Source organism: Kogia breviceps, chromosome 5 (assembly GCF_026419965.1).
Source record: "Kogia breviceps isolate mKogBre1 chromosome 5, mKogBre1 haplotype 1, whole genome shotgun sequence".
In the NCBI taxonomy this organism is placed as follows: Eukaryota; Metazoa; Chordata; class Mammalia; order Artiodactyla; family Physeteridae; genus Kogia; species Kogia breviceps.
Window position 1 is genome coordinate 28783450 of NC_081314.1, and position 20745 is coordinate 28804194.

Genomic DNA, 20745 nt, shown 5'->3' on the forward strand with positions numbered 1-20745 from the left:
GTCCTCACCCTGTTAAGTCATCCAATCACTGCTTGTCTTGGAGACTGTGAGAGGACACCAACCTGCCTCCTAGCTTCTAATCTCTCAGTCTTCAAAATATTCCCACATTGAGTTGCCTATTTAAAACCTTCCAAAGTCTGGCTGCACTTGTACATGCCAATCACAAATTGTAAATAACACTGTGCTGGCTACCTAGTCAAGTCAGTCACCACAGATTTTCTTGTTCTTTATGTTCCCCCAAACAGGATCATTTTTCATCCCCCAAATACCGGCTCATGGGGTTTTTCCAATCCTGTGCTTTCCTTCACATTATTTCTTCAACCTAAATTCCTCATGCCCCCTCTGCTTGCCAAATACTTCTTACCTTCCAAAGTCTACTCAAAGTCTATATCCTTATGATGCCTCTTTCCCCAGCCCAGAAATACTTCTATTAACACTATGTTTAAACCTCCGTTTCAGTCCACTATCCCTGACTAGTTTTTTATGTCATAGATTCTTATCTTGAAAATATTCTCAGTTCTGTGGGGTTGATTCTATGTCATATTTATCATTACATAACCCAGAAATTCTTTCATGAAACAAATATTTTCTAAGCACTTATGACATGCCAGGTACTTTTCGAAGTTCTAGGGATACGTCGGTGAGCAAAACAGACAAAGATCTCTGCTCTCCTGGGGCTGACTTTAGTCCAGCTGAATGGCAGTGTAGTGTCTTTGTCTTTAAAGGTATTCAGCAAGAGTTTGTATTCATGGAGGAAAGAAATAAAGGAAGAATAAAAGAAGAGAAGGAAGGGTGGAAAGTGGGGGGAAGAAAGAAACGCCTATCCTAGAACAGTCCCCCTTCCCTGAGATCCTCAGCTCAGACTGGGTGTAGCCCCTTGTGAGATGATGCTGAGCTGCATTCCCTGACTTCATCTGGGTCCACACCCACGTCCTTAGATGATGCTGGCTCTCTAAGAACCAAGTCAGGGTATAGGGGCAATGAGATATGTTCTCTTTTGTGTTGAAAAGGCTCTGGCTAATATAACCAGACATACTTCCCTTGAGGAGAAAACCTCAGCTTTGGTGTGTATAAAAGAATGTGACTTACTTTGTTTCCTTGGCTTCCCACACGGCCTTGACTCCCTGTCTCTCCTGCTGGCCCTGGAAGCCCCTGAAACAAAACAAGGATTGCAAGTATAGCTGAACGTAAAGCAGCTTTCCTTGAAACATTCGGTGTATCCTCTAAGAGGAAAATGAACCACAGATGCGAAAAGAGTTATGGCTTTATGGACCCCTGTTCTGGAAAAAAGTATCACAGCTGTCAAATGAAGACTAGTAAATAAAAGAAAACTAATAAAGTAATGCAGGCCAGATGTTGCCTAAATGATTGTGTTTCCCTGTGAGTCTTCTCTTCCAAAGAGATTTTAGTTTCTCACTGTTTTGCTGTGATAGCAGATGTTGCTAAAATGTCTAAAATTTGAAGAAGGCATTTCAGATGACGTTTGCCTTGAACTATATTATTCCTGGTTCCTCGTTTTGAAAAAGCATGTTGTTGTTGTTAAGGTTAGCTTATCTTTATTTGCAAATAATATGATTAATACAATAGAAAACTCAAGAAACTTTACTAAAAATAATTAGCACTCATAAGATATGTTCAGATGGTACAAGATAAATATTCTGACATCATTTTCTCTTTCCTAGGAAAGTTAGAAAAGTAAATAAATTTCCATTTATTGATATGAGAAAAAAACTGTAAAATACTCAGAATGAATTTAACAAGAAAGATAAAAGATCTACAAAAAGAAAGCTTTAAGATTTTACTGAAGAACATAATAACAAAATTGAAACAAATGGATAAATATACCATGCATCAATATGGAAAGTCTATTTGATATAATAGAAGTCTCTCTAATATTCTAGAAAGCATGCTTTCTTGGAACAGCGTTAGAGCTGAATATTAAAAAATTCCAATTCAGAGGCAGCCCAACTGCCTTCCTATGCTATTGACACTTGGGATCGGATTTTTCCTTTGGCATATCCAAACATATAGCAACAGAAATCTCTATTTACAAGTACTTGTAAATAGTCCAAACACCAGTGAAATGAAATCATTTTCACATTTTTTTGCCATGGTTACTATAATTTGAAAATAAATATACCAAATCTGTGTAATAAGCATGATACTTAGTAAATTAATTTTATGAGAAAAAAATTAACATTAACCTTTTCATCTTTTAAAGAATTAAAGATGTAATAAGTTGGACATAAAAATTTTCCTAATAGGAAAAATTGTTGAACAATGAATTAGTTACTAGGAAAGACAATAATGATCTTCCTACAACCTTCCATTTTCCCCTCTTCTTCATCTTAAAAAAGAAGTCTCAATTTCTTCATCCTCCAAAGCTCTTAACCTTTTCTAACTTTTACTTCTATCACTGCATGGAGTTCCCATGACCTGCATGTTCAATCCAGTTGACTATTTTCTGTTCTCACCTTATTTGAATTTGATCATGTGTTCTTTGAAACTTTTCCATTAACTTCTGTAACACCAATTTACCATGGTCTTCCTGGCCCCTTTCTGGTCTCTTCTCAGTAAACTTTGAAGATTCTCTGTCTTCTATTTGCCTCTTAAATCTCCATGTATGCCAGGGCTCCTCTAATCTTATTTTCTCACTTCATCCCCTCTTCCTGAGTGACACCCCATATATTTTCACATACCACTTCCACAAAATGATTCTTAAATATATGACTCTGGTCCAAACCACTCAACTGAACAGCAGAATCATCTATTAAAATGCCTGTTGGGTATTTCATAGGAACTGATTACCAAAGAAAATCATATTTGCCACCAGTCACTCTCAGTCCTATTCTTTTCATAAGGAATAGTGCCACCCTCTACTTCTCTTGAAACCCAATCCAGAAACCTAAGAATCATCCTAGACCCCTCCCTCTAGTTCATCTCTCAAAATCAATCAGCTACAAGTCCTATAGGTTCTATCCCCTTTCTGTATCCATCTCTCTTCCATTCCCATGGCTATCACCTACATTCAGGCCATTATTGCATTCTTGCCTAAATTCCAGGCTTCCCTGAATGGAGCCTGGCCTCGCTCTAATCCATTCTCCTTTCTTTTTCCCTTTTGATTTAAAATGTCAGGCTGATGATGCTATCACTTTGTCTGAAATTCTGAATTCTGAGTAGATTTCAGAATAAAATTGAAGGTCTTTATTGATATGTAAAATCCCTCAAAATGTGGGTATTGCATGCCTCTGCAGTCATCAGTCACTCTATGGTCATGCTCATCAAACCATCTGAAGTCCCCAAATTCTTCCTATTGTTTTATGTCTCCACACTATGCAAGATGTTCCCTTAGCTGTTCCATTTTCCCATCTAGGGAGAGGTACAATCTCCCTTTCTTGAAAATCTTACTTTTAGCATCACTGTTTCAAGAAGAAGACCTGTACTCCCTGGCTGAATTGGGCCACATTATTGTCCCACAGATTCCTCTACTCTGTAGGTAGTTGTTCATTTATTTCTGTCATCCACTAGATGCCAGCCTGTACACTCCTTGAAAGAAGGGACACATTTTATTGACTTCATATCTCTGGAACTTAGTATGGTATGTAGAACCAATCAATCCACCCATCCATTTCTCTATCTATTCATCCACCTATCCAGGAATGGTCCCCAAGAGGGATGAAATAGTGTGTTTAACTTGTTGGTTTTCCATATGAAATTTTCATGTACTTCACATGTACATGAAACATACTTCTGAAGTAGAGAGATTTTAATTGTCCTTGACAATAAGGGGTATATTGGACATCTTAATTAAGAGCTCACTTTTTGTGCTTCCTTCAGACATAATGAGCTCTATGAGATGAAGGAGATTTCTCAGAGATTACTTCATGTATAGTCCCCACAAGCACACACAAGCACAATGAGAGATTATCCTGTTTGAAAGTCCTTCAAAATAAAAGATTTCTTGGATGGATGGAAGGAAATGGACAGTCTTGTAATTAGAAAATCAGAAAACCTGATCCTGTTTCCTGTGCAGAATCACACAAAGTACAAAACCAGGGTTTGTGGCTGCTTGAATGGGGCTTAAACTTCAGTGAATTGTTACCCAGATATATTACCTACTCAAATACAGCTGGTTGTAAAAGGGACTATGTTTGTAAAGGACCGAAGGAAAATTCCCTGCCACTCCTAAGATATCAAGAGTCAAAAATTTGCCTGGGTCTGAGATCAAGAGCAGCTGTGGAGTATAAAGAGGAGCTCAGGGCATCTAAAGGGAAAGAGTGTTAGCCAAATCTCCATTGGCTTTGTTGTAATGGCAGCCTTTTATTGAGCATTTATTTTGTGGAAGGCACTGTATTAAGAGGTATATAATTATATATAGGCTTCTTCAATCCTTATAACAACACAATGAGATACATATTCTTTTTTTTAACATCTTTATTGGAGTATAACTACTTCACAATGGTGTGTTCGTTTCTGCTGTATAACAAAGTGAATCAGCTATACATATACATTTATAACTATTTCTCCTCCTTCTTGCATCTCCCTCCCACCCTCCCTATCCCACCCCTCTAGGTGGACACAAAGCACTGAGCCATGAGGCTGCTTCCCACTAGCTATCTATTTTACATTTGGTAGTTCAGATACATATTCTTAACTCCATTTTATCAGTCATAAACAGATTCTCAAAGCATTTAACCACAAATCACTCAGTTAATAAGAGGATGAGATGGGAATGAAACCTGATTCTGACTTTAAAGACTGAGTGGCAGTCAGCCACTCTGTCTGCTGTTCTGAGGCCCATGTCTGGGACAGGATTCCAAAACTCTTACCATCTGTGCACCAGCTGAAACTGGAGTTTTAAAAATGTGAATCTCCAAGCTTGATGCAGGAGGCTGGGGCCAGATCTAATCTCCAACATGGGGACTTGGGCTGAGGAACAATTTCACTCTGACAGAGTCCTTGGCAATCACAACTGCTTAAGTGGGGATAGAAAGGAGATGTTTAGAGGAGGTGTAAATGTTTCAAAAATGTCCTCAGGTAGCATCTTATCACAAGGGATTGTACTAGGAATTTGGGATAAATGGCTGGGGCACTGCCAAGAACACGTTGACTTTGGATGGGATATGGCAGGGCAGGGGCAAGAGGTGTGGGTTCTTCCCATACTCAAAAGGAATCTGTCTCAGTTTTATGGGAGTAAAATCTTTTCTACACTCACAACCAGCAAATATCATGCTGGGATGGAACAACTCAAGGAGATTAAATGCTCAGCTTCTGTAAGAGTCAGATATGAGCTAAGTCTGAGAAATAAAAATCAAGAGACCAGCAAGGGGTGGGCTAATGCAAAAGCAAACACCAAGACACCTGAGAAGATGCTGACCTGGATGGTGCTAGTGTAGGAGATGGCCCCCAACCTCAACTTCTGATCCTTTTTCATGCGCCCTACACTCCATCCACATTGAACTATTTATGGTTTCTCAAACTCACCTTGATCTCTTTTCAGACAACCTGGTTCCCTTCCTGTGTCTGCCTCTCCCTTGGTCACCTGGAAAACACCTCCTTATCCTGCAAAAGCTAAGCCACTCTCTTCCTCTTTTAACTCCATCCATTCTCTCGCCACTCTACCTTGGGTATAATTCTATTTTAACATTCAGTACATCACATCTCAATTATTTGTTTGCATGAGTTTCCTTTATGAGACTGGGAGCACTTGAGGCTAGGCTCTATGTTTCATTCACCCTTTTATTTTACTACAGGGCCTGACACACAGGAAGTGCTCAGTACATGTTTGTCAAGTGAGTAAAAGAAATGGTTGATGGATCATCCAATCTGGATTATGTAGAATGATGAAATTCAATGACTGCAATATAGATTATATATTGTTATAGTGTTACTATTATTATGGCCTTCCTTGGATTGGCATTAGCATGCTTTGGGCATAAAATGAGCCTGTTAACTTAGGTAATGTTGATGCAGTATAGTAATAAAAACACATTTATGATGTGTAGTATATTGCAGGCACTGTTCTAAGCTCATATATATTAAACCATTTAATTTTTGCAACAATTCAATGTGTTAGCTATTATTACTATTCTCAGTTTACAGAAGGGAAAACTGAGGCACAGAGAGGCTAAATAATTTGCCCAAGGCCACAGGGCCAGGAAGATACAAACTTGGCAATCTAACCCAGGCAGGCTGGCTCCAGACTCTGTGCCCTTGACTACTATGCTATGCTTTAGAAAAATAACAACAGAAATTATACTTTGTATCCCAAATTTGCACTGAATAAGTTCAACCTTCCTTGATATTTCATATGATGCTTGATATTTCATATGATATTTCTAAGTATTTAAAGAATAATTCCAGCTCTAACTGGAATTAGTATTTTACATCTGATTTTCCATTTCTTTTCTAGGCATTGGTTATATTAGTATAGGACTTGAAGGTAAACCAAACAAGAAGGGAACAAAAGAAGGTACAAAAGAATATGCCATTCCTTTCAAAGTTCTTTCTTCTTTCTCATTGTACCATGAACTGTACTTCTTTTATCTCATAGCTATATACTTGGCTGGATTAGCACGTTTGATCTAAGCAGAATTCCCCAGAATTCTGGGGAATAGTGCATAAATTAATAAGTCTTCAGAACACTGTCAACAGAAATCACATCCCTTTTTCTAAATGTACATCCTAAGAAACATTTTAAAGCCTGCAGTTAGAAAACACTCATGTAATTCCATTCGAGAGGCTGGTTCTTGTGCTGTAAAACATTATGAAGCCTATGTCAGTGAATTTATAGAGCCAATAAAGAATAATACTCTCTTGTCTATCTGATTGTGTTTGCCTCCCATGGTTTTCCTTTGAAAACAACAATTTTGAGATCTAATTCATCACCTCCTGAGCACAGAAAATTCTATACATCTTTGAAATGGCACTTTCACTGTTTTGACAAGGATATTTCCAGAAAAGCAATCAAAGAAAGAAACACACTTTCCAGCCAGTTAAATGGAAGAGCTAGGCTAGAGGGAAGTGGTGCCTTTTGACTAACTCTGGTGATGCCAAGAGGCTGGATGATTTATGACTATGACCATTCCTGCCAAGGTGAGATTAAAGGGGACCTCTCATAGAAGTATGCTACATGGCAAGTGGAATACCTTATTTGAGTAATATCCACTTGGATACAATTTTGGATTCTAAAGCAAGGGAATTACCAAGCTCTTTGGATTTCAAACCTTTTATATCTCAATATTTCATATAAACAGATGAGGTAATCACCATATATATGTTTCCTTTGGCACTTACTGTTTTGTTTTGTTTTTTTAAATCCCGATTTGTGGTGCCAGCAATGATTCAAGGATGTGAATCCAAAATAGCTACATTTCATCAGTTTAGTCCTACATGAAATGTTAAAGTTTTCATGCATTTTGAAGGGGGCACATTTATCAAAATTAGGAAGGAATATCATTATGAGCAGGAATTAATATGCTTTAAAATATTGTGTCATGAGATACAAGTTCATGCAAATAGCTTCTAAAAAATTTTGATGATGAACATATCCACTTAAGCATTGGACCACTGCCCAGTTTAACTAATGGACACAAAGTAATGGATTCCCTTTATCTTCATGTTAGCCCAGAGCACAAGTCCCAACTGAGACTCATTCATTCATTTACTGATTAATTCATTATAGAAATGTGTATGGAAGCACTCTTATTCTGGGCTCTGGGACAAAGTCCTAGCCCTCACAGAGCTTACAGTCTAGAAGGGAAGACACACAGCTAAGCAAATAAGTATATTCTATGATAGCAGGTAGTCAAGGACCAGATCATGTATAGGGACTTGCTACTCAGAGTGTCGTCTGGGGACCAGCAGCATCAGCATCACCTAGGAGCTTGATGGAAGTGTCACATCTCAAGCCCCATCCCACAACTACTCAGTCAGAATCTGCATTTAAAAAAATAATTTTATTTATTTATCTATGGTCATGTTGGGTCTTCGTTGTGGTGTGTGGGCTTTTCATTGTGGTGTCTTCCCTTGTTGTGGAGCACGGCCCCTAGGTGCGTGGGCTTCAGTAGTTGTGGCATGTGGGCTCAGTTGTTGTGGCTCGTGGGCTCTAGAGCGCAGGCTCAGTAGTTGTGGCACATTGGCTTAGTTGCTCCACAGCATGTGGGATATTCCCAGACCAGAGCTCGAACCCATGTCCCCTGCATTGGCAGGCAGATTCGTAACCACTGAGTCACCAGGGAAGTCCCCAGAATCTGCATTTTTAACAAGTTCTCTATGTGATTATTATGCACTTTGAAGGTAGAGAAGTGCTGATATTGGACAGTTCATTCCCAATGCTGGATGTGTATATTAGAACCACCTGGAGAGAATTAAGATTTAATTGGTCTAGGGAGGGTTCCAGGTGGTAGAATGTTTTACAGTCATCCTGGGAGATTCTCATGTGTGGTTAGTTGAGAACCACAGAAGTATGTTGTATTCTGGGTGCAAAGGGAAGCCCCTGAGGATGGGGATAAGGAAGTCACATGACCTGATTTACATAGAGGAGGAATTCTTAACCTCATAGTAATGGCTGAGCTGCCATCTTCTAACTCTGTGTCTGATTCTGACATAACGACACCCACTCTGCAAGGTAAGGAACAGAATGTGATGTGGCAACCACATCGACCCCCAAAGTCAAACTTCATACACTTTGCTGGTTCACTGGCAGTAGATAACTCCATCTGCAGGGAGGAAACAATAAGGACATCCATATTCAAGCCAAGATCAAAGCCAGATGCAGTCACTGTCTCTCATTACATACCTGGGGACCTTTACTTCCCAGACTTCCTTTTTCTCCTTTCATACCAGCCTCTCCTCTTGGGCCCTACAACAGAGAATTAAAGCATTATTCTCTTTCTAAAAGAGAACACTAGATTATTAACCTGAATATTAAAAATGGAAATGCTAAGTCAGTAACATGGACAGAAATTGGAAAGAGAACTTCACTCATGGTTTTGGTTCTGTCTTGATCGGTCGAGCTCTCCCTCTCTGCAAGGATACAGGGTCCAATCTAGCCCTTAAATGGTTGGGCATTTGTAGTCAAAATGAAGAAATACTGAACAGCTGAAATTTCCAGTATTGCTTTCTAATTATCCTAAGCATGTTTGTACTCAAAATAAATGTATTTCTTACATTAAAAAAATAATCCTTACTTATGTAAATCGGAAACTGGGATAACTAAGTGGATTTTCTATTTAATGACCACACTGAATACTGGTCATAAATAAGACATGGCACATGGTAAGATGAAATTTAGATAATTCTACTTCTGTAATATTATGTTGCCTATTAACTTTGGCTTCATATGTTATGCAGAGGAACCTTCATGCTGTGTTTGGTTTTTGCATCTCCTTTTAAATTATGTCATAAAAAAGTAAGAGTTTATAAAATGAAAGAAGAGATGTAGTATTACTTCTTTAGTATGAAGTAAAGCCAGCCAATCTATTGAAATGCTTCCCCACGATCCCAGTGGCAAATATTTCTCACTTGAACATAAGAAAAGTGAACACTCCTCGGCTGGCAAGTAAGACAAAGAAAAGCCATCGAGTCAGAAAGAGAAAGAGGTCCCAGGGGCAGACTGTTTACTACTCTGAAATCTTGGTAAAATGTGGATTAAGTTTCTCATCTGATGTCTAAGGATATTTTGCCCAACTTCAGTGCAGCAGGCTGTTAACATATAATAGTTACTTCAATTTTTTTTAGCTACATGAACTAAAACTTTGAAAAATTGCAGGACCATTGCTTGTCCTGCATTTGCCAAAGAGCAAATTTACTTCTCAACATTTCAAAAGTAAAAGTTTGGAGAGAAAAAAATGTTCTAACTTTCTTATATATGACCTTTCTTTCATCTCAGCATTTCTGAGGACTTCTCTTCCCTTCTCATGATTATTTTAGGCTACATTTTGCTCTCTCTGGCACATGCTTCCTTTCCCCTCATGTAATCAGGGTAAGAGCCAAGCATGGCTTGCTCTTTGCAAAGGAAAAAGTGCTCGAGGCAGCTCCCTGGAGAAGTGAGCTAGAAAGATGACTATAGATAACCGCACTGAAGACCTCAGCTCTATTTGGAACAATTCTTTCCTAGGCTAGAGTCAACTTTTTCTACATCGCAGGCATCCAGATATATAACACTGAGCTCTTACTGTGCTAAACTGACCAAAATTTCCAGTTTTGAGGCTCAGTATTTTCCTTGGCTTGTCTCTTTAGGATGCACTAGCCAACCTGGACCCTGTCCTGGACTAGCCAGCACAAGGACCACTACCCAGCGTGTTCATTCCCTTTCCACCTCTTGACTGGGACAAAACTCAGATAAAGGAGACCAAATGCTGTACAAGTCAAGACTGTGTTGCTTCCTTACTTTATTACCCTGAAAACACTTGAAACATCTGTACTTCTGCAAGGGGGTTGGAGGTATTCTATCAAGGCTTCAGATTCTTCTTTCTGTTCTCAAAGCCTGACTAGTCATTTTTTTTTTTTTTTTGAACATCTTTATTGGAGTATAATTGCTTTACAATAGTGTGTTAGTTTCTGCTGTATAACAAAGTGCATCAGCTTTACATATACATATATCCCCATATCTCCTCCCTCTTGTGTCTCCCTCCCACCCTCCCTATCCCACGCCTCTAGGTGGTCACAAAGCACCGAGCTGATCTCCCTGTGTTATGCGGCTGCTTCCCACTAGCTATCAAGTCCATTCTCTACATCTGTGTCTTTATTCCTGTCCTGCCTCTAGGTTCTTCAGAACCATTTTTTCAAAGCCTAATTAGTCTTGATATGTACCTGAGGACCCTTAAGTCCCAGTGACCCCGCAAGTCCATCTGGGCCTGGGATGCCTGTTTTCCCCTGTGAGGAGAGAGAAATCAAACTGTTAACATCGTTTCCTGAGAAATTTTGTCTTCTTTATGTGCAAGATTCTAAATATTTTTCCAATCACAATGGCAGTGCAGAATCTTTGCAAAAAATATGAAAAATAAAGGTAAATACAAGAAGGGAAATAAAAATCTTCTATAATCTCATCAATCTGAGATAACCACAGCTAATACGTTGGTGTATTGGCTTTCATTCTTTATACACATGCATGTGCGCACACACACACACACACACACATTCCTTCTTTTCCTTTAATACTTTTTATATACTGTATCAAACTTGGGTGTTGTCCTGAAAACAAACAATTTACTCCACATTTTCTTAAAAAATCTCCAGGCATCTTACACTGTATTTATATTCAAACAGATTGAATATCTAGGGACCAAAAGTTGAGCATTCCCTTCATATTGCTCTTGAACTCTGCCACAGATAAGAATTCCAAATAAGATTAAAAAATTTAATTTAGACTATTGGATGGCCTAAGTTTACACCTCAGTGGTTAGATGAGATTAAATGTCCCTCACTGATGCTTTTCCTAGAAATCACAAAGAGGAAATTTCTCAACACTTTCTCTTCCCAATCTCATTTCATTCATTTCATGCCATTTTTCTGGATTTGCTCTCCGTTTTGTTGCAGTCTAACCTTGAAAAAAGTGTGTGTGTGTGTGTGTGTGTGTGTGTGTGTAACATCCGTGGATGGTAAATTCTTAGTCTTTGTCTATCTGAAGATGTCTGTTTTACATTCATTCATAGTTTAACTAGATATAAAATTCTAGGTTAACAGTTATTTTTCTTCTGCACCTGCAAACATTACTTTGTTGTTTTTTGGCATGTATTATTGTTGAACAGAAGCCTGCTGCAATCTAATTGGTTATTCCTGTCATGGGTAAAAGTGTCTTTTCTCTCTGGTAGTGTTTAAGATGTTTTCTTAACATTCTGGAGTTTTACCATGATGTGATTGTGAGTGGATTTGTTATTTATCCTCATTGTATTTTCAATCTGAAGATGTGTGGTTCCTCAATTTTGTAAAATTCTTAGTCACTGCTCTTTCAAAAATATTGCAGTTTCATGTATTTATTATTTATTTATTCATGATATATTTATCACCAATATGTACAAAGGGGATATGATATGACAGTTGGTATGGTCAACTTTTGAACAAAACATTCAGATTATCTAATTTGTATTAAGGTTTTATTGTACTCTCGGTTAAAAAGGGGTTTGTGCAAATTATAAGGTTCAGAGTTAACTGAACAAAAATCTAAAAGAAAGATCACCCACTGAATTACTAGAGTTTGCATCAATACTTGAAATCCAGACAAAGTTAAATTTAATGATAATTGGGCCAAGTATTGTCTCTTATCTTTAATTTTTAGAGTTTTTGATTAAAGTGCCCAAATTTTAATTTTCTTTTAAGGTTTGAATTCTTTAAATTGTAGTCTAAAAGTTTTTCAAAATTTGATTCCACAATTCTTATTATCAAAAAGCAAAAGAAATTTAGGCTTGGAAGAGACTTTCCAGAGTCTTTATTCAGGCTCCTTGACTGGACACAGAATATTTATCATTTGCATTTAAGAAAAATAAAAATTACTGTACCTGTGGGCCTGTATGTCCCCTCTGGCCATGAACTGCCTACAATAGGAAAAAAAAGGTAGATATCTTTAACTCTGAAAAAAATGCTTTTTATGTTTAATTTAAATTAGTAATGGACACCTTAAAGCACTGACATTAAAAGAAAAATTCCCACTTATTGCTTTAAATTATCCACTTCACCATGAAAGCAAAATGTTGCCAACTCTGAATTTCTATCCTCGGGCAATAGGTAATTAAAACTATAGATAATGTAAATCTATAAATACTTGTGAGAATAGACTGTGGTCAATAATTTTCCTCCACTAAATTACTACTAGAACTGGTCACAAGCACCAAAATTGGCTGATTTGAATTGTATTTCTTTTCATTTTTCCCATGTACTACCAAGTAAGCCAGAAATCAGAAGTAGAAGTGGCCAAAAGGCAGGAAGCCAGAGGAAACATTGAGAGAATTAGCTTTACGAACTTTATTATAGATTAATTTCAGAAGCTAACAATAGCCAAACTAATTTTATCTCCCTCCCCTTCAAGAAGCCAAATATGCTTACCTGTCAAAAAAGAAAGAATCATCTTAAGTATTCAAGAGTTACTCAATTCAATATGTTAATAAAATATTCAATCAAAAAAATGGTTAGACAAAATGGATTTTTCCTACTAGATCAATATTTCATAAATCTGGGAATCAAGAGACAAAGATATTTTATTGTCTAACTTAGGATCTCTCAGTAAGGTTATAACATCCAGGATTTACAAAATTCAATAAATATCAGACAACATTTTCTTGATGGAAATTTGAGATATTCAGGTCAAATTTCTATGTGAGGTCAGTATTGTGGACTTTAAATTCTTCTAATCATATTTCAGTCAAAATCTATTGTTATTTCAGAAATAGACTATGTGTCTGGGGAAATGGTTGGAGATCTATTTCTTTAAAACCTGAAGAGTTATCTTGAGATGAAAGTCTAAACCTCCCTATCAGAGGGATGAAGAGCAGCTCTCTCTACTCTTTTAACACAAGGGTTTATCTTTTCTAGTTCAATTCACTGCAGTTTCATTCAGAGAAATATATACCCAAGATCTACTATCCACATAGCATATAGGACGGGAACCACAGGAACATAAATATGACACACAGTTCTTGACCTCAGAGGACCCTCACTCTGTGGGTTAGTGGGGAGGAGATAAATATTACAAATATTTATGAGGCAGAATACATCAAACAGCATAAGAAAGGGGAAGACAGAATTATGGGTTTCTCCCAATCGAAAAATGGGCAGAAGATCTAAATAGACATTTCTCCAAAGAAGACATCCAGATGGCCAACAGGCACATGAAAAGACGCTCAACATTGCTAATTATTAGAGAATGCAAATCAAAATTACAATGAGGTACCACCTAACACTGGTCAGAAAGGCCATCATTAAAAAATCTACAAATAAATGCTGGAGAGGGTGTGGAGAAAACGTACCATCCTACACTGTTGGTGGGAATGTAAATTGGTGCAGCCACTATGGAGAGGTTTCTCAAAAAACTAAAAATAGAGTTGTCATATGATCCAGCAATCCCACTCCTGGGCATATATCCAGACAAAACTATACTTCAAAAAGATACATGCACCCCTAAGTTCATAGCAGTACTGTTCATAATAGCCAAGACATGGAAGCAACCTAAATGTCTATTAACAGATGAATGGATAAAGAAGCTGTGGCACATATATACAATGGAATATTGCTCAGCCATAAAAAAAGAATGAAATAATGCCATTTTCAGCAACATGGATGGACCTAGATATTATCATATTAAGTAAAGTAAGTTAGAAAGAGAAAGAAGAAAGAAGATTCCACATGTGGAATCTAAAATTGGAGACAAATGAACATATCTATGAAACAATCAGACTCACAGACATAGAGAACAGACTTGTGGTTGCCAAGAGGGAGGGCAGGTGGGGGGAGGATGGATTGGAAGTTTGGGATTAGCAGACACAAACTATTGTATATTGAATTGGTAGACAACAAGGTCCTACTGTATAGCATGGGGAGCTATATTCAATATCCTGTTATAAACCATAAGGAAAAAGACCATATGTATATGTATATGTATATATATATATATCTGAATCACTTTTCTGCACAGCAGAAATTAACATAACATTGTAAATCAAATATACTTCAATAAAATAAATTAAAAAACAAAGAAATATGGGTTTCAAAAAAAGCAGTCATATCCACTTGGTCAAATCAGGAAATTCTTCCTCAAGAAAGAGATTTTTGAGATGGGTTTCACAGGATGTGTAGGAGTTTTACAGGTAGAGGATGAAAGAAGTCTTTCTAACAGAGACTACAGCCTAAGTAATGAAGTAGAGGCTGGAAACTAGGAAGAGTATTTGATAGTCTGGGTCAAAGGTGAGAGAAAAGGGGAGTAACAGGGTTACTAGGCTGAAAATAGTAGGCTGAAGGGTTCATACTCCATTTAACAGAAACCACGGGGTTTCTTGGAGCAGGAAGTGTATGTGCTTAGACTTGGGCTTTAGGTGGATACATCCAGTTGTGGTAGGAGAAACTGAATGCAACCCTATATTCAGGCAAAGTAAGGGATATGGAATTTGTTTTTACATCCAAAATCTTTCTCTGGATCACTGTCACAGTGTTTGAAACACTATCAATAAACGTTTGTTCTCTGCGTCTTTCACTTGTTTTTAATAAAAGAAAAAAACAAAACAAAGAACTGGAAATGTGAGGTGGTAATATTTCTTGACAGTAAGAGATATATAATTCTCAAAGAGGAAAGAATGATTATTTTAAAAAATTTAAAAATTAGGAGGTTAGGGTATGTTTGTGATACATATTTTAGCTTATGATGATGTTTAGACATTGACTCCTTGCAATGAAAGATGAGGACATAGTATTTTGGAACTTTCCCCATACCTTTTCCCACTTTTCTATTTGCATATGGTTTTTAGATGGTCAAATGTATAACATTTACATTTTTTCCTGTAATCATTATTTCTATGGTTTAGTCTTATTTCTACACAAAGGATCATAGGGGTTATATTGCTTGAAATTTTGAAGGCTTGATCATATTGATTACTTTATATGCTTAAAGGACATCTTAGGTAGGTATAAAGATCTTGGACCACTTAATTTCCATCAGAACTCTGTAGCCATTGTACTGCTCCCTATTGGCCCTGAATTTTGAGAAGGCTGAAAACAGACTGAGTTTTCTATCTTTACTGCTTGGAAATTCTCGATTCTTCTTTTCTATAATAAGTTTGGGAATTTCACTGCAATGTGACTCAGTGTTGATATTTTTGTATCAGTGTTTTTTTCTGAGTCAGAGTATGCCTTTTCTTTCTGCATATTTGAGTCTGTTTCAAGAAGTTATCTTTTATTACATTTTTGAAATTTTTTACATTACATTTGGTGTGTTTAATAACACAAATTGTACATTTATTGGCTCTCCATTGTCAATATTCCATCTCTAGCACTGATTTTGTGGCTTCTTGATTACCATATGCCTGGATATATTTTCAGTCATCCTTTTTCTAACTTTTTGTTGCTTCTAATATATCATAGTTTTACATGTATTTCCTTTTCCATTGCTCCCCAAGCACTACCAGTTTGCTTTCTTCACTTTCTATTGTCTTGTCAGATCTTTAGACTCTTAGAGCAATCATTTGTCTTATTTTTTTTGGAGAACTATTTGCCAGAGTTATTCTTCTTTATCCTTGAATATGTCCTCTTCTAGTGAGGGTTTATCTGTCCTTTGCTCATGTAGTTTTCCTCCTTTTCTCTTGCAATTTCTATACATAGGTCCTGATTAATAATCATCCAATTAATTAATAATAAAGCCTATTGATATTTCTGATTATTAATCACTTTTGAATAGGGCCACCCATTTACTGAATAACTATGGGGTGTATCTGGACTTGTGACAGTAAACTTGGTACAGATATGTTGTTTCAAACACTTTGTCGTTGTGAATTATTTCTTTTACTTATGGCTACCTCTTCCTTCAAATTTTGGCCTTTAAGAGACATGAATTCACACAAAGCCCCTTAAGTCATAGTTTCTTTGAGTTGTAACCGTCATTGTTTCTTCTGTCTTTGCAGCCTCCCTGGCCTAGGCTACTAAGTTGTAATTTAAAAAATGGAATAGTCTTCAGTTTCTCATTATTTCTGCCTCCTCTGCTAAACCGTGTTTGTATCAGTATACTCCCATATCTTCTCAAAATCTACAGTACCCATGGATTTTGTTCATCAGCTTTTTCAGGACTAGAGCAGCTACTTTTAGATACATCTGATCCCTGATTCAGGTTTGAGTTGGTATGCGTCAGCTTCCAAAGCCTGCCTTATTAGGATCCAGATTTTAAAACAGTTAGTCAAACATGAAAAGATGCTCAACAACACTAATCATTAGAGAAAGTCAAATCAAAACTACAATGATGTATATCACCTCACATAGGTCAGAATGGCCATTATTAAAAAGTCTACAAATAACAAATGCTAAGAGGGTGTGGAGAAAAGGGAACCCTCCTACACTGTTGGTGGGAATGTAAGTTGGTGCAGCCACTATGGAGAACAGTATGGAGGTTCCTCAGAAAATTAGAAATACAGTTGCCATATATGATCCAGCAATCCCACTCCTGGGCATATATCCAGACAAAAGAAAAGACACATGCACCTCTATGTTCATAGAAGCACCATTCATAATAGCCAAGACATGGAAGCAACCTAAACATCCATCGACAGATGAATGGATAAAGAAGATGTGGTATATGTGTACCATGGAATATTACTCAGCCATAAAAAAGAATGAAGTAATGCCATTTGCAGCTACATGGATGGACCTAGAGATTATCATATTAAGTAAAGTAAATCAGAAAGAGAAAAATACCATAGGGTATCACTTATATGTGGAATCTAAAATAGAACATAAATGAACTTATCTATGAAACATAAATAGACTCAGACATATAGCATAGACTTGTGATTGCTAAGTGGGAGGGTGGGTGGGGAAGGAATGGATTGGGAGTTTGGGTTTAGCAGACGCAAACTATTATATATAGAATGGGTAAACAACAAGGTGCTAATGTATAGCACAGGGAACTATATTCAATATCCTGTAATAAACCAAAATGGAAAAGAATGTGAAAAAGAATGTGTATATATGTATAACTGAATCACTTTGCTGTACAGCAGAAATTAACACAACATTGTAAGTCAACGATATTTCAATAAAATAAAGTAAAATAAAACCTCTAAAAAATAAAATAGTTGGCCAATACTGTCACCATGCATGGCTTGCAGCTGTGGTCATTCTTTGTTAATTTATTTTAAATTTCTTTTGTTGTTTTTGGTGAGTTGCACAGAAGGGAGTAGTATTAAATAACCCCTTGACTGTGCCATCTTTAGCTGGAATTCTACTTTTACTCAATGACACTGCGGAATCTATAACACAAGAAGGGGCCATATTTCTCAGGAATTGTGTGATTTAAATAATACATGGTGATACTGCCTTAGCTTGTAGAGGGATTATAACCTCTATGAAACAAGAAAAGTACATCTCCCATGCCAGGATTTTGGGGATGATATTCTTTAAGTTCAAAATATTTTCCTGGGGTATGTAAACTGGCTACACACTTTCAGAAAGTAAAATAAATAGCAAATGTTTTTTTAAATCTTTAGATGCATTAAAAATGGCTTTCCCAACAATTAAATTCTACACGTTTTAAACATAATTCCTGTTCTTATTTCCATTTTCTCTGCCTTGCAAGTGTTCCAAGACATAAAAATATTTTCCCGATGGAGTATAAAAGCTGGTTCTATGAACTTCTACTTTGAAAATACAATGCATAATAAATGAAATGTATTAAACTACTCTTTATTTTTGCTCAATTTTAAAACATTATATATATATTTATATTTTGGGAGGGGTGGAGGAAGTTGGAAAAGGCTGGATAACTAAATAAAGAATGGAAAGAAAATGTTGCACAATGAGAAGAGACAGGTCTAATTTAGAACCCAGTGCAGGCATTTAAGTATATTTTATTAAAGTTATCTCTTCTTAATGGATAAAGATTTTCTTTTATAATGTCAGTACTTTTCCAAGAAGTCAAGCACAGAATCTTTTTAAAAAAGTACTTAGTGAAAAAAATAACAACAAATGAAAAAGACCCCAAAAGGTTTCATAAGCAAGTGACTTAATTTTGCTCTCAGATATATTTTTATAGGCATATATTATATATAATTTTTTTAGCAGTGGAAGTTCCTCAAAAAATTTAAACATAGAACTACTATATCATCCAGAAATTCCATTTCTGGGTATTTATCCAAAGAAACAAAAACACTAACTCAAAAAGATATACCCGATATACCCCCATGTTCATTGCAGCATTATTTACAATAGCCAAAACATGGAAGCAACCTAGGTCTCCACTGATGCATGAATGAATAAAGAAAAAGTGATACACACACACACACACACACACACACACACACACACACACACACACACACACACACACACTGGAACATTATTCAGCCATTAAAAAGATGGAAATCTTGCCATTTGTGACAACATAGATGGACCTTGAAGGCATTATGCTAAGTGAAATAAGTCAGAGAAAGATAAATATCCTATGAGCTCACTTATATGTGGAATCTTACAAAACCCAATAAACCAAACTCATAGAGATTTGGGGTTGTCAGAGGTGAGTAATGGGGGTGGGGGTGAAATGGGTGGAGGGGGTCAAGAGGTATAAACTTCCAGTTATAAAATAAATGTCATGGGATGGAATATACAGCATGGCAACTATAGTTAATAATACTGTATTGTATATTTAAAAGTTGCTAAGAGAGTAGATCTTAAAAGGTTTTCATCACAAGGAAAAAAATTCATAACTATGTGTGGTGATGGATGTTAACTAGACTTACTAGCTGAATGGTGGTCATCTTGTAATATATATATATATATATAATATATATATATATATATATGGAATCATTATGTTGTACATCTGAAACTAATACAATATTATCTATCAATTATATCTCAGTAAAATATATATATTTTAAAATTTAGCAGAAATAAAAACCAGTTTAATATATTGCACTTATTATGCATTCTGTTTTCTGAGCAGGAGCTCATACATTGTAGTCCATCCAAGAAAATATTTTTATATCTTGGAACACACTCCTCTTATTTGCGAGGCAGAGAAAATGGAAGTAAGAACAGAGGACTCACACCAGGACTGACTGTTCTAAGCAGTCATAAAACTGGGCAGAGGAGTGGAGTCTTGGACTTTAAGCCTCAGCTGGCCTAGTGAATAGGCCAAACTTTGACAGCTCTTCCCCTAGTTGGCTGCTCTTGTGTTCTCTTTTCCCAGCTCTTTCCTCTGATTGGTAACTTCCCCTGCAGCCAGCACCTTCCTGCCTCAGCTTCAGGGCCCTTCCGGAGTCCTTTGCCAGCTCTGTCCCAAGTCAGTTTCCCTAAACTAATGAGTCCCAGTGGAACCATCCTGCCCACTCCCACCATCAGCCATTTCATCCCAATACAGGCTCCTCTTCAGTGGGCTGACTTGTCTATGGGGGTTCTTACTGTCTTTCTTCTGGAGCCTGGGGTTCCAGGGGGGCCTGGCCAGCCTCTTCTTCCCTGTCAAAGGAACAGACAGATGTATGACAATAATGACACAACATTGACATGTGAGCTCCAACATTGGCTTGTTGTCCTCCTGAGAGGGTGGATGGGGACACACCAATTAAAGTTATCCTCCCTATGGGATGTGGCTGTAATCCACTGGTAACAACTCATATCTCTCTGTGGATATGACTTCATCTGTTCATCACCACCGTCTAACTTGTGTTTGGGCTATAAGTTAGAGTATTTAAATCAAACTGTCCCCACTGTGTTGCCATCCATGTGTCAGGGATGGCTACAACTCATTTGGATTTCTACCTTTGGAATCCTTGCTCTGTCTGGCTAACCTGTGTAGATTAACACCCTAACGTGAGTAAAATCTCACAATACACACAAGTCTTTCCAAGGTAGAAAAGGGGGGAATGATTATGAGTCTATAACAAGACTTACATTTATCACTTAATAAAAATGGCAGGTAACATTTACTGAAGGTTTATGATGTGGCAGGGTCTCTCATCGAACTCCCACCATCCCCTTCAAAAGTAGGCTATTTGTCCTATTTTGAAGATGAGAAAATTGAGGCTTACAGAGAGTACCTTGAGGTCACAGAGCTGG

At 37.1% G+C, this 20745-nt stretch overlaps 1 protein-coding gene across 4 annotated transcripts in view; it reads right to left on the minus strand.

Moving 5' to 3' along the window:
• The window catches only part of COL6A6 (collagen type VI alpha 6 chain), a 177283-nt gene that overhangs the window by 47232 nt on the left and 109306 nt on the right, over positions 1-20745 (minus strand). For all 4 annotated transcript variants that reach the window (XR_010840635.1, XR_010840636.1, XM_059065465.2 and 1 more), the window contains 5 exons: positions 20092-20145; positions 12501-12536; positions 10816-10878; positions 8801-8863; positions 1090-1152 (listed from right to left, as the gene is read on the minus strand). Coding sequence is in view for 2 of the 4 variants with exons in the window: in XM_059065465.2 (XP_058921448.2) it covers positions 1090-1152; positions 8801-8863; positions 10816-10878; positions 12501-12536; positions 20092-20145 (279 nt within the window). In the remaining 2 variants the exon portion in view is untranslated. The remainder of the gene's footprint in view (positions 1-1089; positions 1153-8800; positions 8864-10815; positions 10879-12500; positions 12537-20091; positions 20146-20745) is intronic.